The sequence below is a fragment of the Diabrotica undecimpunctata genome, chromosome 4 (genome assembly GCF_040954645.1).
Source record: "Diabrotica undecimpunctata isolate CICGRU chromosome 4, icDiaUnde3, whole genome shotgun sequence".
Lineage (NCBI taxonomy): Eukaryota > Metazoa > Arthropoda > Insecta > Coleoptera > Chrysomelidae > Diabrotica > Diabrotica undecimpunctata.
Genome location: NC_092806.1, coordinates 131,407,809 through 131,435,537, shown reverse-complemented (window position 1 = coordinate 131,435,537; position 27,729 = coordinate 131,407,809). Strand labels below are relative to the sequence as shown.

Below are 27,729 nucleotides of genomic sequence, written 5' to 3'. Positions count from 1 at the left end.
GGAATGAAATTTAAGTGAATCTCAGGGGGGCAGAGTCTTCTTAAAGTTGCGTGGTTGATTTTACACAAAAAACTGGAGTGTTTATCGCGCTGATCTATACAAAACTGAGATGCGTGTAGTCTGAAATAGCTTCGCCTCCCTTAAGTTTCATAGGGGCGGCGCGTACAGGAGCGTATTAGTTTAAGTACAAACACACACACGTTAAGTGGGAATAAACACTATATCGATCTACTAAAAATATCCAATGATAAAATCGTGTTGAAAACGTGAACATTATATCAGTGTTTAATTATTAATTTTGAAAAAATCTGTTTATATATATTATATGTTATTATTCACCATAGATAAAATTAAAAAAACTATTATTTATTTTAAAATAAATCAATTTACAATAGTTTATATATTTATCATTATTTTACATTTATATTATATTACATAATATTACAACTGCTACTATGACTGCTTATGAGATTGAAAATTCTAGACTCATCTGCCACAAACACTACGAAGAGTAAATTCTGATTTATATAATACTACACCAACATCCATATTATCTTAACCTTATAAATATTCACTGTGCACTCTCACATGTTTTCAAATTACTTTTAGTAATAATGTTTTAAACAAATTTCACACTTTTAGGTTTTTTCTCCAGTGTGCACTCTCAAATGACGTTTCAAACTACTTGCTACACTAAACTGTTTAAAACAAATTTCGCACTTGTGAGGTTTTTCTCCAGTATGTGTTCTCAAATGTCTTTTCAAAGTACTCATATAATTAAACTGCTTTAAACAAATTTCACAGTTGTATGGTTTTTCTCCAGTGTGTATTCTCAAATGAATTTTCAAAGCACTCATATCATTAAACTGCTTTAAACAAATTTCACACTTATATGGTTTTTCTCCAGTGTGTATTCTCAAATGAATTTTCAAAACACTTATATTAATAAACTTCTTTAAAAAAATTTTACAGTTGTATGGTTTTTCGCCGGTGTGAACTCTCAAATGTGTTTTCAAACTACCAGCTTCACTAAACTGTTTAAAACAAAATTCACACTTGTGAAGTTTTTCTCCAGTATGTGTTCTTAAATGTCGTTTTAAAACACTTACAGTAATACACTGCTTTAAACAAATTTCACATGTATAAGGTTTTTCTCCGGTGTGCACTCTCAAATGTGTTTTCAAATTACTTGCGTCACTAAACTGTTTAAAACAAATTTCACACTTGTGAAGTTTTTCTCCAGTATGTGTTCTTAAATGTCTTTTTAAAACAAATGCAGTAATACACTGCTTTAAACAAATTTCACACTTGTATGGTTTTTCTCCAGTGTGTATTCTCAAATGAATTTTCAAAGCATTCATCTTAATAAACTGCTTTAAACAAATTTCACACTTATATGGTTTTTCTCCAGTGTGCACTCTCAAATGTGTTTTCAAACTACTTGCCTCACTAAACTGTTTAAAACAAATTTCACACTTGTGAAGTTTTTTTCCAGTATGTATTCTCAAATGTCTTTTTAAATCACTTGTAGTAATAAACTGTTTTAAACAAGTTTTACACTTATGAGGCTTGTCTCCAGCATGCCACCTCAAATGTATTTTCAAATGACTTGTTTGGGAAAACTGCTTAAAACAAATTTCACACTTGTACGGCTTTTCTCCGGTGTGCACCATTAAATGTTTTTTTAAACCACCTGCTTCACTAAATTGTTTAAAACAAATTTCACACTTGTATGGTTTTTCTCCAGTGTGTATTCTCAAATGCAGTTTCAAATCATCAGTGTGTTCTCTCAAATGTACTTTCAAGTCATGCATAGTAATAAAATGCTTTAAACAAATTTCACACTTATACGGTTTTTCTCCAGTGTGCACCTTCAAATGTTTTTTCAAACCACCTGCATCACTAAACTGTTTAAAACAAATTTCACATTTGGAAGGTCTCTGTCCAGTCCCAACTTTCATATTTTTATTTAATAATTTTTCTTCAGCATGTTGACAAGTATATGTTCCTTTATGAGACGAAAGTAACATTTCCATAATTTTCATTTTGTTTTCCTCCTGGGGGCAACCTAAAATACAAACTAACTATAAACATTTTACTGGAACAGAAAAAAATTTTGCAGAAATAAAGGAATACAATAGTAGTATATATGGGGTACAGTGGGGGAATACCGGTCGCTTTAAAATTCGTGTATTGTCCTGCTCTGGCACGATATAAATGGAATGTTGGTTGCCTATAACAAATTTGCGTACCCTCATTGCAGTGAAGTTATTGTATCCCTGGTTGTCTTAAAGTTGTGAGATAAACCGTTTTTTTGGAGATTCTATAATATCAGCACAAAGCATTTTTGAAGGTTTGAGTTTATCATCTTTAAAATGTTATTAGGGCCGATACTTTCAGTTCTGATTAAACCCTGATTAAACCAATTTTGTTAGCCAATTAACTTTAATCAGCCAAAAGTAGTACAATTAAGAGCCGTTTATAGATAATCAAGACATTATAACCTTAAATTTATAAAATAAACTATTATATATTCGTTTTGTTTCGCGTGTCAGTGTTTGAACTATTATTTTAATTTATTTTTGGCAAAATCTACATTTTATATCGACAAAATAGACCTTAACGAATTTGAGGAACATTTTGATGATAATGAAAGAATAACATACTTTTTAAATAACGGCCGAACCTATTTACGAGAACGAGAAAATTATATGGAAGAATTTGATGATGACGAATTTTTGTTAAGATTTCCATAAAAATACAGTGAGACAATTCATACAATAGGTGGGTCCTGCTTTATGACATACAAATCTTCAGCAAGTATACATTACCTTTCTTTCATTGAAACATATTTAGTCAAATTTTTTTTATATGTAGAGTAACAGTAAAAATCTTATTGTTTTAGGTACCATCGGCTTGATATCACAGCATAAGTTTTAACAACTTACCGAATTTATGCTACAGGCTGTTTTTATATAGTTATGGCTAGCAAATGGATGTTGTTGATATTGATATAGAGGAAGTTGACACAGAAGATATTCCATTTATAAATACTATTCTATAAACAACAATAAAATTTCAACAATAAATATTCAATCCTTTGTTTTATTGTGTTGGATCAGTTTGTATTATTAATACACTTTATGTTGAACATCTGTTGAATTGAATATTCTAATTTTGAATCAGAAACTTTAACAAATTCTAAACTTTTCCACAATGTCTGAAATATGATATTTGTACACATGAAAATGTATTAAATTTACATCTTACTATCTTTTTTAGCAATAAAAATGAGAATCCCAAATTATAAACACAATATCAAAACTCAATTAAAATATTTCACAATAATAATGGTTCAAACACTCAAATACGAAACAGTATAAGCATAAAGGTAAAACGATATATGAAGCCTGATAAGTAATTACTTAAGCGATGATGTGTATACCTCAAACAGTGGCTTTAAAATTTAATTCCAATCACTTGAAAAGTAAATGATTTAATTTTCCTATATTTTTAATTTTTGCATTTTATAAAATTTTTTTAAGACAATAAAATATTTTAACTATTAATAAATGAATCTTCAAAAAAATATGATTCAAATTTTTAATTTAAATATTTACAAATAATATAATTAAAACTCTCTACTTATAAACTATAAATAAAATTAATTAAAAGTCAATCACCAGGAGAGAAAGCTCAAAAAATTGTAAGGGGTTTCGTAACAATTTCTGATCTTGTTAGTATGATAGAATTGCGTTTTAGAACATACACCAAAGAATTATTTTTTACAATTTGAAAATTAGTAATTGTGAAGTATAATTTTGGATTTTTAAATTAAAAAAATAAATAAGTAAGTCTCAAATATGCCTTACTAGAGCTCATCAAAGGAAGATGAGAAAAAAGGCAAAAATGGCTGCTAGGACATGGACCATAGCAAATCCCAAGAAAACCAAATCAGCAACATCCGAGGATAAAAAGAGACTTCAGGAGAACACCATGAGCCCCCTCATAACAGAGTTGCTAAGAAACCAAGGGGTTCTAACGAGCAGACTAGGCCATAAAGCACTGTGACAAAAGTATTCAGAATGGTGGTAGTACACAGACATCATCCTGATACTCAACTAGATCGGGCTCAAGCAAATTTGATCATTAACAAACTGGAGCATGCACTTGATGAGGCTCCTATCGGAGGTTAAAATTACCTTCTGCAGTATTCAAAAAAATGGACAACTGAAGTGATAAGACTATTGAGGGTCTGTTGGAAAGTGCGACTATATTTGCTTTTAATAGTGCTCCAAAACAGTAAAAATTAATTTTACAAACAAATGCTAAGAGACAAAAAAATTGTATAATAGTATTTCGCTTCATTGACGTCCCGTTTTTAATTAAATATACTAGAAACAAGTTACCTTGTAACTTTTTCTGGGTGGACTTTTGGCTGTAGGTAAAGGCTAAATCGACTTATTTCCATCCCTAAAAATCTCGGTATAATCTATGACTATTCTTTTTGTGATACCCTGTATAACATAAACAGCATATCCAATACATTTAAAATCTACTATAAGTAATTGTATATGTATTGTTATTATTTAACCTTTAATTGAAAAACAAACTTCCTCAACATACAAATAATTTGTTATGTTATTGTATTAATCAGTGTATTTACTTACTTTCTTCAATTGTTGTTTGCTTTTCTTCAAATAGTATAAATTTATCTTCACTTTCTACTTCAGTATTTACAGTGATTTCATTTAAGTCTGAATAATCAAATGCTTGGTAAGTAGTTTCTATCTTGGGTTCTTCCTTAATTTCAATTTTGAAGGCATCCAAAGGACTAACACACGTGTCATTATCTATTTCTAATTTACAAGTTTTCTCACTAACTTCTTGTTTTATTTCCATATTATTAAATTTGAGATTTTATTAACAAACAATTGCAGTTTTATGCAGAGTGTATATATTGTTGTTTTGTGATTTGTGTTTACATCCAAAAAGCAAAATCAGCATTCAGGAAAGTATAACCTGAAGATAGGCGCAAATGTCACTCATGGAACAAGAATTTTCGGTTTGGCTGTGTTGCAATGTTTTTATAATGTATATGTGGTATGCTTCAAAAATACCTTTTCATCAGTCGCCATGTTTTTCGTACAGACATATTTAACAATGACTTATAATAAATATTATATGTCATATCACCGAACAACCGTCATATGTACTTATTTATAAAAACACATTTTTTAGTTGATTGGTTATATACTAAAATTTTTTACTCATAAAAAAGTCGTAATCGATAAAGACATGAAAAAATATGGGGATACGTGCTTGGCAGAGGAAGGCGATGGATAGGGGACGACTGGAGAGAAATTCTTGAGGAGGCTAGGACCCACGCCGGGTTGTTAAGAGCCAGGATGATAAGATAAAGAGGTCTTCCGCATAGCCCAGAACATGATGCCTGTCGTTGCTGAGTCTAGATATCAAAGCATTAATCACCCGATTCTACAAGAGAGAAGATAAAACTCCCACATGTCTGTGCTGACACTGTATCCTCCAGTAACGTTGTGTATGTCACACGTTTCCTCTGCACGCTGCTTTTTTCGACTATTTCTTTTAGACGAATCACCCTTGACATTGCTTCGTAGGTGTTGTCGAATGCTTCTTCCATATAGATAAATTCACCAAACATCACCGCTTGGTTGTCCAGAACATACTCCACCCTCTGTAAGAGATGGTACAGTGCCGTTTCTATAGAGAATCATAGTTGAGCAACCATGCTTCTTCTTTTCCTATGTATTTCAATATTTCTGGTGCCATGTGATCCGCTCCACCTGCTTTTACAATTTTCAAATTCACTAAAGCTTCTCTAAATTCTTCTGTATTTATTTTATCATCTTCGTTTGTTGGTGAGATTTTGTCGTCTCTCTCGCTTTTATATCCCCCATTACTTAGTTTAAATTTATTTTCATTGTTTCTGTCATATTTTTATTATTTGGTCTTTTAATCCTCATATTTCTTTTCATTTTCCCTTCAAATATTTCATTTTATTCTGAAATATTCTATTATTTTTGCAATAATCTTGACTAAATTATCTTTCAAATTCTTCCCAATACCCTTTTTGCTCTCTTAGGAGGCAGAGTTAATATAATATCGTGTTCATTTTTTGTTTCCACTTATTTTTTCCACGCCTCTTTCTTTCTTTTAACTACTATTTGAACATACTTATTCCACAATATCGTACTTTTTTTTAATTCATTGAATTATATTGACTACTCTACATATTTTCATTGTTTTGTTTTATTAGAATTTCTTATTATCTTATATAATATTCTTTCTATCTCTCTTCTAATTCCAACTTTGGTTTGTTCCTTTTAAGTCTTCTCGAGTTTCTAATTTTTGGTAATTTTTCCTATTTTCTAGTTTTATTCTTATTTTGGTCCCATCCTCTTCCTCCTCAGCTTTTCCCTTTTCAGGGATCGCTGTTCCTTACTCGTTGTCGCCACTCATTGCTGTCCATCGTGTCTATATTTTGGTCTAATCAATTAGCCTCTATTTGTCCACTGCGGAACATCGGCCCCCATAAACTTTTCCACTTATTTCAATACAAGTAAAAATAAATATAATGCAGTATTTAAGGGAGTGGTTCCAATCCAGTTTAATAGAACTGTTTAGAATAGAAGTGGATAATATCAAAATCAGGATGATATCTAACCTCCGTTAGGAAACAACATTTCAACTACAATTGATTTTGTAAAGAAAATAAAAAAAAACATGTTGAAAAATTGCACATTTGCATAATGATCAATGATCGATTATAGTTTTATTTTGTAATTACATAAAATAAAGCGCATATGTACTAAAAATATTTAATTTTAATAACTGTAATAAACATTTTATCATGATATTTTACAAATAAAATACTGTTCAAACAACTTAAGGAAACATTTTTATATCTCTGAAAATTTTAAATGAATATAACTAAAAAGTTATATTATAAAGACTTAATTCTTGATACGTTACCTGATAAATCTCTAACTTGAAATAAATTTGTTTATACTACTAATACATAAATAAAAGGAAATAAGGATAATATGCGTCGCCGACGACGCCATAATAACAGCCGAAAATGAAGATGACCTACAAAGATTAATTAAAGAATTCGAAGATACGGCGCTAATATACAACATGAAGATCTCAACAGAGAAAACTAAAGCGATCGTGATATCAGCGGAACCGAGACGATGTAAACTAGTCGTAAATAACAAAATAATAGAACAAGTGATGGAAACTGAATACTTGGGAATAAAACTGTCAAGCTACGGAAAAGTGGAAGTACAAAAACAAGTGAACATGGCAAACAGAGCAGCAGGATGTCTCAACAACACCATCTGGAGAAACAAATACCTCACAACGGAAATGGAAAACCAGGATATATAAATCAACAATAAGACCGATAATGACGTACACAGCGGAAACAAGAGCAGATACGGCGAAAACACAAAGACTACTGGAAACAACAGAAATGAAAGTCTTACGAAAAATAACAAACCAAACTCTAAGAGACAGAGTAAGAAGGGAGAAAATACGAGCGAAATGTGGTATAGAGGAAATAAACGCGTGGACCAAAAGAAGAAAAGTGGAATGGAATCAACATATCGAAAGAATGACAGAAAATAGAATAGTACGAATAGCAAGAGACAAATCGCCAAATGGAAGAAGATCATTGGGACGACCGAGGAAAAGATGGTCAGACAACGTCAATTGGGGCTAAAAACCGAAGTAAAACAGGCATTAAGCCTATTTATAAAGTAGGAAGAAGAAGAAGAATGTTTTTATGAGAAAATAACATTATAACATATAAATTATAAAAGACACAGTTAAGTGGGGCATTTTTAATACATATTTATGATTTTTACCAAGTGTCCCCCGGAACTGTGTTTCTTTTTAACATGGTGGCGCTTAACGTGTTAAGGGAAGAATTCTATCCAGTCCTATTGAGACATTGCCATATCTCAAACAAATGAGAATGAATGAATGAAGAGAATGAATTAACGTAAAAAAACACAGCTGTTTGGAACTTAATATGATAAGATGGATATCTATATATCACACAAACCGCTTGTCTCCGGATGAAATCATAACAGGGATATGCTAGAATATGATACCACAGGCAATACCAAAGTCAATGCAATAGAATACTTTTGTGTATATATAAAGGTAAACAAAACCAAACAATATTATAAGTAATACGCATAGTTACACAAATCAATTCATAGTAAAATAAAATATACAATTAAACTATACAATAAACACGCTAAAATGAATGTTTATATATACGTAAAATGTTATTTTAAAAGTTTAAATCACGACACAAATGCGAAATAGCTAGTTCAGCACACAAGATGAATTTCTTAACAATATGCATATACCAGTAAACAGTACTCGATATGCATCAATTTAATTTTGGCAACAAATAGTATAAGGTGTACTTTACCCCATGAAATGATAGCACCACCGCTATCGCAAACGACGTCTTCAGCGACATACACAGGAACCACAAAGTTGATAATGCACCACCCTTACTGCATTTTACGACTCTCTCGGCCGCAAGTGCGATACCAAGTGCCTCAGGTACTCTTAACACACACACATACACATATGTGCTGGTTCGAAGATAAAATTCGACTCTGATTTTGTAGATGCGTCGCTTATCTCAAATACGCATCTATGTCATTTTGCAGATGGCCCCTCTCGTAATATGCAGTTTTTAACACAGATGTATTGTGTACGGACTGTAAGCTGTAATCTTGAAATACGGGGAGAATCAAAACTACCACAAAGTCTGTTAATGTTATATAAATTTTTATGTATAGTTGCGAAAACGCAACACAAACTACTTTAAACAAGTTTAAGGTATGTACAGTTTTTTCAAGTGTGTACACTTAAATGTATTTTTAAATTACTTGATCTAGTAAATAAACTATTTTAGATAAATTTCACATTTGTACGGTTTTTCTCCAGTGTGCACTCTCAAATGTTTTTTAAAACTACTTGCTTGACTAAATTGTTTAAAACAAATTTCACACTTGTACGGTTTTTCTCCAGTATGAACTCTCAAATGTGTTTTCAAACTACCAGCTTCACTAAACTGTTTAAAACAAATTTCACATTTATGTTTTTTTCCAGTATGTATTATCAAATGTCTTTTCAAAACACTTGAACTAGTGTACTGTTTTAAACAAATTTCACACTTGTATGGTTTTTCTCCAGTGTGTATTCTCAAATGAATTTTCAAAACACTTATATTAATAAACCGCTTTAAACAAATTTCACATTTGTACAGGTTTTCTCCAGTGTGTACTCTCAAATGTACATTTAATTTACTTTTAGTAATAAATTGCTTTAAACAAGTTTCACACTTATACAGTTTTTCTCCAGTATGAACTCTCAAATGTGTTTTCAAATTACCAGCTACACTAAACTGTTTAAAACAAATTTCACAGTTGTATGGTTTTTCTCCGGTGTGAACTCTCAAATGTGTTTTCAAACTACCAGCTTCACTAAACTGTTTAAAACAAATTTCACACTTATGTTTTTTTTCAGTATGTGTTATCAAATGTCTTTTCAAAACACTTGAACTAGTGTACTGCTTTAAACAAATTTGACACTTGTATGGTTTTTCTCCAGTGTGAACTTTCAAATGTGTTTTCAAATTACCAGCTACACTAAACTGTTTAAAACAAATTTCACAGTTGTATGGTTTTTCTCCGGTGTGAACTCTCAAATGTGTTTTCAAACTACCAGCTTCACTAAACTGTTTAAAACAAATTTCACACTTATGTTTTTTTTCAGTATGTGTTATCAAATGTCTTTTCAAAACACTTGAACTAGTGTACTGCTTTAAACAAATTTCACACTTGTATGGTTTTTCTCCAGTGTGTATTCTCAAATGAATTTTCAAAGCACTCATATTAATAAACTGCTTTAAACAAATTTCACACTTGTATGGTTTTTCTCCAGTGTGTACTCTCAAATGAATTTTCAAAATATTTGCAGTGATAAACTGCTTTAAACAAATTTCACATTTGTACAGTTTTTCTCCAGTGTGTACTCTCAAATGTACATTTAATTTACTTTTAGTAATAAATTGCTTTAAACAAGTTTCACACTTGTAAAGTTTCTCACGAATATGATTAGTCAAATGTCTTTTCAAATGCCTTTTAGCAGTAAGCTGCTTAAAACAAATTTTACACTTGTAAGATTTTTCTCCAGTATGTACCAACAAGTGTGGTTTTAAGTGTTGTGTTTGAGAAAACTGTTTGAAACAAATTTCACATTTGTAAGGTCTTTGGCCAGTCCTAACTTTCATATTTTTATTTAATATTTTTCCTTCAGCGTGTTGAGCTGTATATTTTCCTTTATGAGATGAAAGTAACTTTTCCATAATTTTCATTTTGTTCTCCTCCTGAGGACAACCTGAAATATAAACCAACTATAAACATTTTACTGAAACAGAAAAATTATTGCAAAAGTAAAGGAATAGAATATATATATATATACATATATATATATATATATATATATATATATATATATATATATATATATATATATATATATATATATATATATATATATATATATATATATATATATATATATATATATATATATATATATATATATGTGTGTGTGTATATATACACAATGCAAAAGTCTAGGGATAATTTTATAGACGTATTTTGTTTATCTGTAATCAACTTAAAAAAAGTAATACAAAATTTGTAGTTTAAATTATTGTTTAATATGTCAAAAACCTAAATTTCAAAAAAAAACAGAAAATTGGAGCAAAAAAATATATTGTAAATCACCCATGTTTCACATACCACCATAAAATGTCAAAAATACGAGATATAAACTTAAAATAAAGTATGGCCACCACATTGGTTTATCACAGCTCTACATCTACTGTTCATGCTCCGAATCACATTGTTAATGTCTGCTTGAGGTAGTTGTGTCCATTGTTCTCTCAGAAGCTCTTTTAATTGAAACTCATTGTAGATATTGCCCATATGTGGAGTAATTCTTCGTTGGAGCATGTCCCATACATGCTCAATGGGATTCAAGTCCGGTGATTGTGCTGGCCACGGCAATACATCAATACCCTCGTTATCCAACCAGTTTGTTACAATATGCGCAACATGTGGTCGAGCGTTATCATGCATAAAGTAAAATTTTTCTTCAATAGCAGCAGCAAGATGTCATAATCGTTCTCCATTTCCGGGTCGTCTCCAAACTCTTGTCCGACGAGAATCTGGTTGAAATCTATATCAAGACTCGTCACTAAACAAAACTTTGGCCCAATCATTGTCAGTCCAATTCTGAAACTCTTGACACCAGGTTAATCTTGCAGCGCGTTTGCCTCTAGATAGAGGTGGACATCTCAGTGGTCGCCGACAACGAAGATTGGCGGTGCTATGATTGTTGGCTGCCTTCTGGCATTTAAAATTAAATATCGGTCTTGAGCGACGGTTGTAGAGTGACCACGTCCTAGATGTTGCTCGGCTGGACTCCCAGTGTCTCTAAACCAATTCCACAAACGACTTACGACAGTTTGGGAGACACCCAGCTGGTCAGCAACTTGAGTTTGTCTCATACCAGCTTGAAGGAGGCCCACGGCTCTATTCATCCAGTTCAACGTTAAATGTTGTCGTTGCATGGCAAAAAGTCAATTTCTTTAACTTACCTATTAAGCAAGAATGGTATAAAGTGACTAAAATTAAAAATAAACAAAATATAAAAATGTAGATTTTTTTGTCCCTTATAAAAAACATTCTAAAACACGTATTGCTATCAGTTTTACAATTTTTTTTTTGATAAGAAATGTCTGTATCAACAATTATAGTACAAGCAAATTTATATGGTCATGCAATTTCTGTCATGGGTATTGTCAAATTATTAAAATATGCTTAGACTTTTGCATTGTATATATATATATATATATATATATATATATATATATATATATATATATATATATATATATATATAAACCGAGAAATATCAAGAAGATTGGAGGTTTCTGAAACTAGTGTATGACGCAGAAAAAAAAAGAAAATTGAGTCAAGGGAGGAATTAAGCCCGAAAAGAAAGAAAAGATGCGGGGTAGAAAACCAATTTTCACTCCACAGTCAGATAGACATTTGAAGAAAATTTGTCTAGAAAACAGATTTGATAGCCACAAAGGTAATAAAATGACAACTCCGGGATGCTAGCGTAAATGTTTCTGAGTACACTTTTCAAAGAAAATTGAAAGAATTAGATTTAAAAGCCTGTTACCCAGCCAGGAAGCCCAAATTAACAGCTGCAATTAAAGAAAAATGCCGGAAATAGGCGAAACAATGGCAAGACAAAGATATGGACTTCTGGAAATGAGTAAGATACAGCCATTTAATCAAAAATTGATACATTATTATTTATAGTTATATAAAGCAAATAAATATGGAAATTTATATATTTTTCCTATTTTACCACATTCGAAATTTTGCAGAATAAAGTTCAGTATCTGTAGTCATCATGAAGAAAAGTTTCATCCTGATTGTGTGATCCTGACAGTTAAACATCCCACCAATGTCTTCAAAGGAATAATGAGGCAAGATCAGTACAAAGAAGTATTACAAATGGGGAACCCTTCACTTTCATGCAAGATGGAGCTCCCTGTCACACTGCTCGGTCTGTTAGCTTTTTTGGCAGAAAAAATATCTACCTGTTGAATTGGTTGGGTAATAGCCCTAATATGAACCCAACTGAAAATGTGTGTGAGCTGATGAAAAGAGAAGTGGCTGAAGATGTGATTACCAACAAAAACCAGCTCCTAGAAAAGATTATTTATGTGTGGCATCATCATCTTTAAATGCAGGAAACAGTAGTCTTGCATTGATAGCATGCCATTCAGAATTAAAGCATTGATAGTAACTGGAGGTTGCTCAACTAAATACTGACTTTTACTAGCATTAATTTCACTTTTCTTTAATGCTTAATAAACGGTTGCTTTTCTAAATAAATGCTGTTTATTTATGTCAAATATATTAGTAATTGATTGGATAATATAAAAATAAAAAACAAATCAATTGAAAATAATAAAATGGTACAATGTTAGTTACTCAGTTAAAAGTTAATATTTTACATGAAATCTTGCAGTGCATCTAATAATTTGGCCAGAGACTGTAAGCTTGTTTCTCTCACAAACAAGCTTATTAATAAAAAATGTTTTCTTGAGTTTGTTCATTTTTATTTTTACAAGTAGCCACAAAACAACAGAACATGATAGTTTCAATTTTTCAAAATCCTAATAATGTGTACTGCATTTTTGAATAAACAAAAATAGAGTACCGCTACATAAAACCAGTTAAACAACAAAAAATTCTTAATTATCAAATAATTTATATCCCAAAATCACAGAATGCTAATAATATACAAAAAAAATGTATAATAGGTATTTCATTCCTTCAATGTCTCATTTTTAATCCAATGTTATGTTGTAAAAAAGTTACCTCATAACTTTTTCTGGGTGGACTTTTGCAAGTGAGGTCTAGATCAAGGTTTCTTGATAACATCGATGAAGACATGAGAAATATGGGAATATGTGCTTGGCGGAGAAAGGTGATGGAGAGGGATAACTGGAGAGAAATTCTTGAGGAGGCTAGGATCCACATAGGGTTGTAAAGCCAAAATGATGATGATAAGTGAGGCCAAATCAACTTATTTTCATCCTTAAAAATCGTGGTATAATCTATGATCATCCTTTTTGTGATACCTTGTAAAAGTTATTCTTAGGTATCACAAAATATTCTTTAAAATCTATTTTAAGTAATTATTGTATATGTATTCTATAAATTTTAATTTAAAAATAAACTTCCTCATCCTACAATAATTTGTTACCATGTTATTTTATTCGTCAGTGATATTTACTTACTTCCTTCATTTGTTGTTTGCTTTTCTTCAAATGGTATAAATTTATCTTCACCTTCTACTTCAGTGTTTATAGTCAATTCATTTAACCCTACAATGCGCAATTTTTTTTTTCGAGTCAAAAAAAATTTTTTCTTACTGAATGTTCATCTATAAATAATAAAAAAATAACAAAAAAAATCTATGTCAAATAAAAATGTTTATACAGAAAAAAGTTCACATGTATCAGATTTGCTACATCATGTAAATATGAAAAAAAAAATTAGTCCTTATGAAAACTCACGAAACAGTTATTGTTCTTATTTAAACAGAAGTGTAAACCGCATTTTGAACACTTAATGAACGAAAACGATTTGCAATTGGGTTTTTTACATCTTTGACGTGTTTCATCATAAACAGGCCAATGGTCAAATCCATCTAGACGAACATCTTTAGGCGGTATAAAAGAAGTAGACACAGATTTTTTCTTTTTTTCTTGAATACTCTTCTCAAGATCGCTTGGTCGTCCTCTTTTATTCGAATTTGAAGAGCCTTGATTACATAAGCAATATGCAATGTCTACCCAAAATTTTGCCAAAGATAAATGGTTGCCTCCGCGACTTTTTGTGACTTTCCTGTATAACAGCCAGGCATTTATTATGGTCATGTCAATCAAATGATAAAAAATTCGTAAATACCATTTCCTAGAGCGCATTTTGATTTTATATCTTCCTATCAATCCATCTAGTAAATCGACACCTCCCATGTGTCTATTATACTCTTTTACTAAATTAGGACATTCTATTTCAGTTGATTTCTTTTCTTTTCTGTCAAAGCGTTTCACTTGCGATAGAGGTAATTTTCCCGTGAAGGAAGATACAAGCGTCACTATTTTATTGTCTTTCCACACTACTGACGAAATTTCTACCCCATCAACATTAGCCACATATTCTTGGGAAACGCCTCGATTGTTCTTCATCAACTCCTTATCACTAGGCAATTTACAGTTGGGAATTCGTCCTCTTCGAATTGTTCCTAGAGATAGAATTCCATTTTGTGCAAGATAAGTAACAAGAGGTATTGATGTGTAGTAATTATCAAAATATATTCTATAATTTAAATTACGTGCTACACTTCTACATAATCGAACGACCACATTAGCACTGGATCCCAAATCTGGCACTTCTGATTTTCTGTATTTGGGATTATTTTCGTTTCCAGTAAAAATCTCAAACTTATACGAAAAACCGTCTGTTTCGAAAAGTACAAATAGTTTGTATCCCCATTTATGAGGTTTCGCAGGAAGATACTGTTTTATGTAATGTCTACCTTTAGTTGCACATAACTGCTCGTCAACACAAAGGTATTCCTGTAATGGAACAGATTGGAATTTTTCATTCAGCTCATCGATGATGGGTCGTAACTTATGTAATCTATCATGCTCAGGGTGATCTCTTGGTTTCATTTCTGAGTTTTTATTAAAATGCAGGTAACTTCGAATCTTCACAAACTTATTGTAACTCATAACACTACTTATTTTATCAAACCCAAGTGTAGGTGACCAATAATTTCTCACGTCGGGCATATGTACTATAGACATATAAATGCATATTCCTATGAATTGTTTGATGTCATGTTCAGTTACATTAGCTGGTCTGTTTGGATCCTTATCCAAAGCATAATAGTTGGTTTCATCAACAATTTAAAGGCATCCTCGTTTGGAATTAGATTTTTCTTACGCCATAAAATATTTTTATACACTGCCTTATCAAATTTGGGAACTTCTGGAACTAGTTCTGGAATTTCATCATTTTCGACATATTCTTCTTCCTCTACTCGCATATCATCATTAACGACATCTTGTAAAACCGTGCCGTCTTCCATTTCAATTGGTAGAGAATGTAAGTCATTATCATTCAACTCACCTAAGTCATCTTCATTAAAATCTGGATCATCTAAGTCGTCTTCACTATCGAAAAACTGTTCAGCAATTTCTTCCAATTCTTTCTCACTGAGAATCTTCTTCATATCGAACTTCCGCATCATTTTGAATGAAATTGGCGCTGCAAATAAAATTTACGTTCAAGCATAATGTATCAGATCTGATACGTCTATTTTAAAGGGATGTACAGTGAAAAAAGTATATTATTTGAATAATGTATGACTTTGATTTTTAAATACAAACCTTATAGCACTTGAATCGTCCAAAAACTTAGAAAAAAATCAACGAAAATAATCACAAATTATAAAATTCTGCACTAAAGAATCACCACATGCAACATAAGCCGACAACGGTAGTGGAATGCACCAAAAGCATCAAAAGTTCGAACGCGCAACGGTAATAAAAATAGTTTCTTGTTGAAGAGCTGCATAAAGGTGTACCTGAAAGTCTACAATGTGCAGCGGAGAAATATTTGTATACACAAATAAATCAAGTGAGTTTGAATACATTTGTATCAGATTAGCTACATTGCGCATTGTACGGTTAAGTCTAAATAATCAAATGCTTGGTAAGCAGTTTCTGTCTTGGGTTCTTCCTTAATTTCAATTTTGAAGGAATCCAAAGGGATAATATACGTGCCATTATCTATTTATAATTTACAAGTTTTCTCAATAACTTCTTGTTTTATTTCCATATTATTAAATTTGATTTTATGTTTTATGTAACAAACAATTATTGCAGATTTATGAAGTAGAAGCAAGTATAAGTACAAAAAAAACTGAAGATAGCCGCAAATGTCAACCATGGATGGAATAACATCATGGTACACATTGTACCATGGAATAACATATTTCGGTTTGGCAGTGTTGCCATATTTTTATAATGTCTATGTTGAATGCTTCAAAAAGGACTTTTGATCATCCACCATGTTTTATGAACAGACAGATTTAACAATGACGTATAATGTATGTACTTGTTTATAAATTTATAAATATTTTTAGTTGATTGGTTACCAACATTTTTTACGCATAAAAATGACGTAATCGATAAAGACATGTGAAATATGGGAATACGTGCTTGGCAGAGGAAGGCGATGGATAGGGACGACTGGAGAGAAATTCTTGAGGAGGTTAGGACCTTGTTCCATTTCCATATTAAATATGAATTTATGTAACAAGCAATTGCAGCTTTATGTTTACATCCAAAAAGCAAAATCGGACAAGGGAAACGGAGGTTAGGTTCACGGTTCCTAGATTAAGTCAGTCTAAGAACCGTGGGTTAGGTTCAGTGTTAGCAAAGAATAGACGTCTATATTCTTTGGTGTTAGGTTAAAGAAAGTACAAGCACATGACAAGCACAGTATAAAGTTGTCTATACTCATGGTACAATGAATACACACTATACTCACGGTTCGTAGACTTACTAAGGTTGACTTTTCATCAGCCGCCATATTTTTCGTAGACAGATTCAACAATGACGTATAATAAATACCATACGTCATACGTACATGTTTATAAATTTGTAAAGAAATATTTATTAAATATTTTTAGTTGATTGGTGATATACCAAAATTTTTTACGCATAAAAAAGGCGTAATCGATAAAGACATGAGAAATATGCTTAGCAGAGGAAGGCGATGGATAGGGACGACTGAAGAGAAATTCTTGAGGAGGCTAGGATCCACGTCTAGTTGTTAAGTCAGGATAATAAGATGAAGAGGTCTTCCGCATAGCCCAGAACATGATGATTGTCGTTGCTGAGTCTAGCTATCAAAACATCAATGAGCCGATTCTACAAGAGAGAAGATAAAGCTTCCACATATTTGTGATGACACTGTATCCCCAAGTAACGTTGTGTATATCACACGTTCCCTCAGCATGCTGTATATCCATATGCAGCTTTTTTCGTCTATTTCTTTTAGACGAATCGCCCTTGTGATTGCTTCGTAGTTGTTATTGAATGCTCCTTCCACATCGAGAAATGCACCCAACATTGATAATAAATCAATATCTAGTGTTTCCCCCTCGGGCCCTTATAACAGCCTGTACACGTCTAGACATTGAGGTAATTAACCTCTGGATATCAAATTGATCCAATTGGTCCCATATTTCTTGAAGAGCCGCTGTAAGTTCAGCCAAGTTGTTTGGACGGGGTACTCGTACTCGAAGACTTGTTCCCATCATATCCCATAGATGTTCTATGGGATTGAGATCGGGACTGCAAGCTGATCGGGACTGCAAGTTCATACGGACAATTCTCACCTCCTCTATATATTGGTTGACGATTCTAGCACGGTGAGGAAGCGCGTTGTCGTCCATAAAAATAAAATTAGGTCCAATGAAAGGAGCAAAAGGTACCACATGCTAATCTGAAATACTTGTTATATATCTTGCAGCAGTCATAGAACCTCTATCTACAATAACTAAATCAGTATGGGCTTCTGAACTGATACCAGCCCAAACCATAACGGAGCCCGCCCGATAACTTATTCTTTCTCACTATTACATTGAAAATATCTCTCTCCGTGTCTTCTCCAAACCTTTTCTCGGCCGTCTGGTAACCTTAGACAAAATCTGGGCTCATCTGAGAACAATACATTGCTCCAATCTGCATCACTCCAGTGTTCATTTTCTCTTGCAAAAGCAAGGCGAGCTCTGCGATGTTCTATGGATAGTATTGGAGATAGCGCTGGCCTTCTGTATAATAAATTACCTTCTACAAGTCGTCGACGAACTGTCCATCTGCTTACCTCCACATTTCTCACTTCGCTCAGACGATTTGCCAGTTCAACTGAAGTTAGATGCCGATTTCTCAAACATGATGAGACCAGAAATCGATCACCTCATTCGGATGTTACCCTTCTACGACCTGATCCTGGTCTTCTTGTGAAGTTACCGGTGTCGCTAAAACGCCGAACTGCTCTTTGAACCGAAGATCGACCCAACATTTCAACACCCAACATTTCAGCTGCATAATATTGGCTACGACCATCTTGAACTAAAGTCACCGCCCTTGCAGCATCTGTCGGAGTTAGAGATATTTAGGAAGGATAATTAAATAAAAATATAACACATTTTGAAAATAAAATCACCACTAAAAACCACTAGTATGGTTGTTGAATTAAAAATAACATTCAATAAATATCTACTTGCTTCAGACCCTTTTTGACAAAAACCTGAAATACCAATTTGTTTTAAGAAATATAAAAAGCAATATTAAAAATATTATTTTATTTCTCGTATACGAGGGTACACCTAAATTTACATACATAATTTAATGTCTCTAAAATTATACAACTTTAAATAATTAAGAAATAAGGAATGGATCGATTTTTTTGCACCTGAGTATACAATAAAGAAAAGTCAGGAGGTATCCAAGAGTTTCACTATCAGCAAAGAACTCAAACGTGTCTCCTACTTTGTTTAAGATCTACTCGGAGTAAGCGATGAAAATGTGGAAAAAAAATGCAGAAACACGGGAATTTCTCTAAAAGACGCAATATTGTATACGTTGAGTTGTGCAGACGACCAGATAGTGATGGCCCAAGACTATGAAGCCTTCGAATATATGACCCGTAAACTTATCGAAGAATACGAACTGCGGGGGCTAGAAGTAAATATTAAGAAAACTGAATACATGTGTATTGGGGGAATTCAACAAAATCTAATCTTAAAAGAAATACTGCGAGAAATAAATCACTGTCAAAAATACAAATATTTAGGCATTGAAATAACCAACGATGGCAAATTAAACGAAGAAAATAAACATAGAAATAACCAGGGAAGACAAGCCATTATGCAATTAAACAGTGTACTGTGGAATAAACAATTTTCAAAGAAAACAAACACAAAATCTATAACAGCATTATAAAACGCATTGTTACATATGGAAGTGAGGTATGGCCACTGAAAGGAAAAAAACTTAAAAGCATTAGAAGCAACAGACATGGACATCTGGAGAAGAGCGGCTGGAAAATCAAAATTAGACAGAGTAAAAAACGAAAGAATATGAGAAACTATAGGTATTAAGCACAATATAACAGAGTACATCAGAATAAATCAACTAAGATGGTATGGACACGTCCAAAGAATGAATGAATACAGAATACCAAAGAAAGTATTGAACTGGACACCAAATAGAAGAAGAAAGCAAGGTAGACCGAGATTAAGTTGGAGAGAAGGAATCGATAAAGACTTAAGGGAGAGGTGAGTTGAAGAAAACCTTTGGAACGACCGAGATAAATGGAGACTGGAAATCAGAAGACGGCGTAGAACGTTATAAACTGATTGATTGAACATAAAGTATGGCTGGTATAATTAAACAGACTAACAATGTACACAGAACAAAGCATATGAGATTATCAGTACAGGTTCAGAAAAGGAAGATCCACGATACATACACTAAAACAAGTAATAGAGAAAACTACAAGTGCGACGGAGAAACACATACGTTTCCTAGAGAGAAATAATAAAGATATGAAACGGAGTAAGACAAGGAATGAAATTTAAGTGAATCTCAGAGGGACAGAGTCTTCTTAAAGTTGCGTGGTTGATTTTACACAAAAAACTGGAATGTTTATCGCGCTGATCTATACAAAACTGAGATGCGTGTAGTCTGAAATAGCTTCGCCTCCCTTAAGTTTCATAGGGGCGGCGCGTACAGGAGCGTATTAGTTTAAGTACACACACACGTTAAGTGGGAATTAAATATAAAATAGAATAATAAAAAATAATTAATAAAAAAAATAATATGTGTGGAGAGACGGAACACCAGGTCTAATGATTTCAACTTCAATTTACTAGTTTATTCGTCTTCCGGGTTTGGACCGTGTCATTTGTGAGTGACCCAAAAGTGGGTTCATCTCGACGTTTCGCTACAATTGTATGTAGCTTCTTCAGGAGAACAAAAAAGAAAAAGAAAACAAAAGACAGGAAGATGGGTAGTTAGCAACGGTAACTCAGTTACTCAACGCAACCAGAGGCGAATACTAACTACCAAGATGGGCATTTGGTCACAGTAACTCAACTACTTAACGCAGCCAGAGGTGAAAACCAAATGCCAGGACAGGGATTCACGTCCAACAGCTCAGAACACTAACGAGTCGAGAGGCGGGGAGTGAATCCGACGATTACTCCGCTACCGCTCTATTTATAGTCGCGGTGACCTGTCGTGTCAGGACGTATCGGCACACTCCGTGGCGCGAACGTCAAGAAGCGCGCGCTGGCCAATCATGTGGCTGCATCGTGGTAGCGGGACTGGACGGCGGCTCTAGAGTGAGATTCCAGATGGGAGACAAGTAGTATCCTTCCTCTCGATTGATGTTATGTGGATTTTTTCGGATCTCTAGAGATTCGCGGATTTTCCTGGAATAAAAGAAGAGGCTCTTAGAAATAATATGGGTTTTTTCGAACAATATGGAATGACCGGTTTCTTGGCAGTGTTCTGCAACTGCAGAATGGGAGAAAAGAAAATTTTCACCTCTGGCTGCGTTAAGTAGTTGAGTTACTGTGACCAAATGCCCATCTTGGTAGTTAGTATTCGCCTCTGGTTGCGTTGAGTAACTGAGTTACCGTTGCTAACTACCCATCTTCCTGTCTTTTGTTTTCTTTTTCTTTTTTGTTCTCCTGAAGAAGCTACATACAATTGTAGCGAAACGTCGAGATGAACCCACTTTTGGGTCACTCACAAATGACACGGTCCAAACCCGGAAGACGAATAAACTATAATTCTGACTCTGGCCGTGGAAGCCTACGATTTCATTCAATTTACTAATTTACTGAAACACTATATCGATCTACTAAAAATATCTAATGATAAAATCGTGTTGAAAACGTGACATTTATATTATATTACATAACATTACAACTGCTACTATGACTGCTTATGAGATTGAAAATTCTAGACTCATCTGTCACAAACACTCCGAAGAGTAAATTCTGATTTATATAATACTACACCAACATCCATATTATCTTAACCTTATAAATGTTCACTGTGCACTCTCACATGTTTTCAAATTACTTTTAGTAATAAACTGTTTAAAACAAATTTCAAACTTGTGAAATTTTCCTCCAGAGCATGCTCACGTGTTTCTTTTTAATCATCATCATCATTTTGGCTTTACAACCCTGTGTCCTAGCCTCCCCAAGAATTTTTCTCCAGTCGTCCCTATCCATCGCCTTCCTTCGCCAAGCATGTATTTCCATATTTCTCATGTCTTCATCGATGTTATCTAGGAATCTTGTTCTGGGTCTTCCTCTTCTTCTTTGACCAATAGGTCTATCAAGGAGCGTTTTTCTAGCTGGGTCTATGTGTTTTACGATATCTGGTTCCTGGTATATCCTATAGAGTTCGAAGTTGTATCGTCTTCTCCAGACACCATTTTCATTTACCGCTCCATAGATGCGCCTTAGTATTTTTCTTTCGAAACATCCTAACATGTTTTCATTGCTTTTTGTTAAAGTCCAGGTTTCTGAACCATATGTTAGGACTGGGCGTATTATTGTTTTGTAGAGTTTTACTTTTATATTTCTTGATATACCTGTAGATTTAAAAAGGAGATTAAGCCCAAAATAGCATCTATTAGCCGTGCAAATTCTGCGGTTTATCTCTGCGGTAGTGTCATTTTCAGAATTGACGCGCGTTCCCAGGTATACAAATTCGTTAACTGCTTCGATGACGTCTTCTTCTTAATCACTTGCAGTAATAAACTGCTCTCAAAAAATGTGTTTTCAAATTTCTTGCATCACTAAACTGTTTTAAACAAATTTCATACTTTTAGGTTTTTTCTCCAGTGTGCACTCTCAAATGACGTTTCAAACTACTTGCTACACTAAACTGTTTAAAACAAATTTCACACTTGTGAGGTTTTTCTCCAGTATGTGTTCTCAAATGTCTTTTCAAAGTACTCATATTAATAAACTGCTTTAAACAAATTTCACAGTTGTATGGTTTTTCTCCAGTGTGTATTCTCAAATGAATTTTCAAAGCACTCATATCATTAAACTGCTTTAAACAAATTTCACACTTATATGGTTTTTCTCCAGTGTGCACTCTCAAATGTGTTTTCAAATTACTTGCGTCACTAAACTGTTTAAAACAAATTTCACACTTGTGAAGTTTTTCTCCGGTATGTGTTCTTAAATGTCTTTTTAAAACAAATGCAGTAATACACTGCTTTAAACAAATTTCACACTTGTATGGTTTTTCTCCAGTGTGTATTCTCAAATGAATTTTCAAAGCATTCATCTTAATAAACTGCTTTAAACAAATTTCACACTTATATGGTTTTTCTCCAGTGTGTACTCTCAAATGTGTTTTCAAACTACTTGCTTCACTAAACTGTTTAAAACAAATTTCACACTTGTGAAGTTTTTTTCTAGTATGTATTCTCAAATGTCTTTTTAAATCACTTGTAGTAATAAACTGTTTTAAACAAGTTTTACACTTATGAGGCTTGTCTCCAGCATGCCACCTCAAATGTATTTTCAAATGACTTGTTTGGGAAAACTGCTTAAAACAAATTTCACACTTATACGGCTTTTCTCCGGTGTGCACCATTAAATGTTTTTTTAAACCACCTGCTTCACTAAATTGTTTAAAACAAATTTCACACTTGTATGGTTTTTCTCCAGTGTGTATTCTCAAATGTACTTTCAAATCATCAGTGTGTTCTCTCAAATGTACTTTCAAATCATGCATAGTAATAAAATGCTTTAAACAAATTTCACACTTATACGGTTTTTCTCCAGTGTGCACCTTCAAATGTTTTTTCAAACCACCTGCATCACTAAACTGTTTTTCACATTTGGAAGGTCTCTGTCCAGTCCCAACTTTCATATTTTTATTTAATAATTTTTCTTCAGCATGTTGACAAGTATATGTTCCTTTATGAGACGAAAGTAACATTTCCATAATTTTCATTTTGTTTTCATCCTGGGGGCAACCTAAAATACAAACTAACTATAAACATTTTACTGGAACAGAAAAAATATTGCAGAAATAAAGGAATACAATAGTAGTATATATGGGGTACAGTGGGCGGAATACAGGTCGCTTTAAAATTCGTGTATTGTCCTGCTCTGGCACGATATAAATGGAATGTTGGATGCCTATAACAAATTTGCGTACCCTCATTGCAGTGAAGTTATTGTATCCCTGGTTGTCTTAAAGTTGTGAGATTAACCGTTTTTTGGAGATTCTATAATATCAGCACAAAGCATTTTTGAAGGTGAGTTTATCATCTTTAAAATGTTCTTAGGGCCAATACTTTCAGTTCTGATTAAACCCTGATTAGACCAATTTTGTTAGCCAATTAACTTTAATCAGCCAAAAGTAGTACAATTAAGAGCCGTTTATAGATAATCAAGACATTATAACCTTAAATTTATAAAATAAACTATTATATATTCGTTTTGTTTTGCGTGTCAGTGTTTGAACTATTATTTTAATTTATTTTTGGCAAAATCTACATTTTATATCGACAAAATAGACCTTAACGAATTTGAGGAACATTTTGATGATAATGAAAGAATAACATACTTTTTAAATAACGGCCGAACCTATATACGAGAACGAGAAAATTATTTTGAAGAATTTGATGATAACGAATTTTTGTTAAGATTTCCATAAAAATACAGTGAGACAATTCATACAATAGGTGGGTCCTGCTTTATGACATACAACTCTTCAGCAAGTATACATTACCTTTCTTTCATTGAAACATATTTAGTCAAATTTTTTTTATATGTATAGTAACAGTAAAAATCTTTTTGTTTTAGGTACCACCGGCTTGATATCACAGCATAAGTTTTAACAACTTAACGAATTTATGCTACAGGCTGTTTTTATATAGTTATGGCTAGCAAATGGATGTTGTTGATATTGATATAGAGGAAGTTGACACAGAAGATATTCCATTTATAAATACTATTCTATAAACAACAATAAAATTTCAACAATAAATATTCAATCCTTTGTTTTATTGTGTTGGATCAGTTTGTATTATTAATACACTTTATGTTGAACATCTGTTGAATTGAATATTCTAATTTTGAATCAGAAACTTTAACAAATTCTAAACTTTTCCACAATGTCTGAAATATGATATTTGTACACATGAAAATGTATTAAATTTACATCTTACTATCTTTTTTAGCAATAAAAATGAGAATCCCAAATTATAAACACACAATATCAAAACTCAATTAAAATATTTCACAAAAATAATGGTTCAAACACTCAAATACGAAACAGTATAAGCATAAAGGTAAAACGATATATGAAGCCTGATAAGTAATTACTTAAGCGATGATGTGTATACCTCAAACAGTGGCTTTAAAATTTAATTCCAATCACTTGAAAAGTAAATGATTTAATTTCCCTATATTTTTAATATTTGCATTTTATAAAAATTTAAGACAATAAAATATTATTTTAACTATTAATAAATGAATATTTAAAAAAAAATATGATTCAAATTTTTAATTTAAATATTTACAAATTTACAAATAATATAATTAAAACTCTCTAATTATAAACTATAAATAAAATTAATTAAAAGTCAATCACCGGGAGAGAAAGCTCAAAAAATTGTAAGGGGTTTCGTAACAATTTCTGATCTTGTTAGTATGATAGAATTGCGTTTTAGAACATACACCAAAGAATAATTTTTTACAATTTGAAAATTAGAAATTGTGAAGTATAATTTTGGATTTTTAATTTAAAAAAATAAATAAGTAAGTCTCAAATATGCCTTACTAGAGCTCATCAAAGGAAGATGAGAAAAAAGGCAAAAATGGCTGCTGGGACATGGACCATAGCAAATCCCAAGAAAACCAAATCAGCAACATCCGAGGATAAAAAGAGACTTCAGGAGAACACCATGAGCCCCCTCATAACAGAGTTGCTAAGAAACCAAGGGGTTCTAACGAGCAGACTAGGCCATAAAGCACTGTGACAAAAGTATTCAGAATGGTGGTAGTACACAGACATCATCCTGATACTCAACTAGATCGGGCTCAAGCAAATTTGATCATTAACAAACTGGAGCATGCACTTGATGAGGCTCCTATCGGAGGTTAAAATTACCTTCTGCAGTATTCAAAAAAATGGACAACTGAAGTGATAAGACTATTGAGGGGCCTGTTGGAAAGTGTGACTATATTTGCTTTTAATAGTGCTCCAAAAAGGTAAAAATTCATTTTACAAACAAATGCTAAGAGACAAAAAATTGTATAATAGTATTTCGCTTCATTGACGTCCCGTTTTTAATTAAATATACTAGAAACAAGTTACCTTGTAACTTTTTCTGGGTGGACTTTTGGCTGTAGGTAAAGGCTAAATCGACTTATTTCCATCCCTAAAAATCTTGGTATAATCTTTGACTATTCTTTTTGTGATACCCTGTATAACATAAACAGCATATCCAATACATTTAAAATCTACTATAAGTAATTGTATATGTATTGGTATTATTTAACCTTTAGTTGAAAAACAAACTTCCTCAACATACAAATAATTTGTTATGTTATTGTATTAATCAGTGTATTTACTTACTTTCTTCAATTGTTGTTTGCTTTTCTTCAAATAGTATAAATTTATCTTCACTTTCTACTTCAGTATTTACAGTGATTTCATTTAAGTCTGAATAATCAAATGCTTGGTAAGTAGTTTCTATCTTGGGTTCTTCCTTAATTTCAATTTTGAAGGCATCCAAAGGACCAACACACGTGTCATTATCTATTTCTAATTTACAAGTTTTCTCACTAACTTCTTGTTTTATTTCCATATTATTAAATTTGAGATTTTATTAACAAACAATTGCAGTTTTATGCAGAGTGTACCTATATATTGTTGTTTTGTGTTTACATCCAAAAAGCAAAATCAGACATTCAGGAAAGTATAACCTGAAGATAGGCGCAAATGTCACTCATGGAACAACAATTTTCGGTTTGGCTGTGTTGCAATGTTTTTATAATGTATATGTGGTATGCTTTAAAAATACCTTTTCATCAGTCGCCATGTTTTTCGTACAGACATATTTAACAATGACTTATAATAAATATTATATGTCATATGTACTTATTTATAAAAACACATTTTTTAGTTGATTGGTTATATACTAAAATTTTTTACTCATAAAAAAGTCGTAATCGATAAAGACATGAAAAAATATGAGGATACGTGCTTGGCAGAGGAAGGCGATGGATAGGGGACGACTGGAGAGAAATTCTTGAGGAGGCTAGGACCCACGCCGGGTTGTTAAGAGCCAGGATGATAGGAGTCTAGTTATCAAATCAATAATGACCCGATTCTACAAGAGAGAAGATAAAACTCCCACATGTCTGTGCTGACACTGTATCCCCCAGTAACGTTGTGTATGTCACACGTTTCCTCTGCATGCTGCTTTTTTCGACTATTTCTTTTAGACGAATCACCCTTGTCATTGCTTCGTAGGTGTTGTCGAATGCTCCTTCCATATAGAGAAATTCACCCAACATCACCGCTTGGTTTTCCAGAACATACTCCACCCTCTGTAAGAGATGGTACAGTGCCGTTTCTATAGAGAATCATAGTTGAGCAACCATGCTTCTCCTTCTTTTCCTTTTTTAATATTTCTGGTGCCATGTGATCCGCTCCACCTGCTTTTACAATTTTCAAATTCACTAAAGCTTCTCTAAATTCTTCTGTATTTATTTCATCATCTTCGTTTGTTGGTGAGATTTTGTCGTCTCTCCCGCTTTTATATCCCCCATTACTTAGTTTAAATTTATTTTCATTGTTTCTGTCATATTTTTATTATTTGGTCTTTTAATCCTCATATTTCTTTTCATTTTCCCTTC

The 27,729-nt window shown here is 32.6% G+C and overlaps 2 protein-coding genes across 3 annotated transcripts; both read right to left on the bottom strand.

Moving 5' to 3' along the window:
• Positions 1-258: 258 nt before the first annotated feature.
• Positions 259-5,039, bottom strand: LOC140440042 (uncharacterized). Its single transcript, XM_072530287.1, has 2 exons — positions 4,671-5,039; positions 259-2,068 (listed from the first exon to the last, which is right to left on the bottom strand). The coding sequence occupies exons 1-2, from the start codon at positions 4,900-4,902 to the stop codon at positions 639-641; spliced, it is 1,662 nt and encodes a 553-aa protein (XP_072386388.1). The 5' UTR covers positions 4,903-5,039; the 3' UTR covers positions 259-638.
• A 1,883-nt stretch (positions 5,040-6,922) lies between these two features.
• LOC140440040 (uncharacterized) lies at positions 6,923-26,800 on the bottom strand. Of its 2 annotated transcripts, none has more exons than XM_072530284.1 (2): positions 26,444-26,800; positions 6,923-10,470 (listed from the first exon to the last, which is right to left on the bottom strand). In XM_072530284.1, exons 1-2 carry the CDS (start codon positions 26,673-26,675, stop codon positions 8,975-8,977), a joined length of 1,728 nt encoding a protein of 575 aa, XP_072386385.1. In that variant the 5' UTR covers positions 26,676-26,800; the 3' UTR covers positions 6,923-8,974. The 2 variants fall into 2 exon arrangements, with proteins under 2 accessions (XP_072386385.1, XP_072386386.1); XM_072530285.1 differs by lacking the exon at positions 6,923-10,470 and adding an exon at positions 22,557-23,832.
• Between the last annotated feature and the right edge of the window lie 929 nt (positions 26,801-27,729).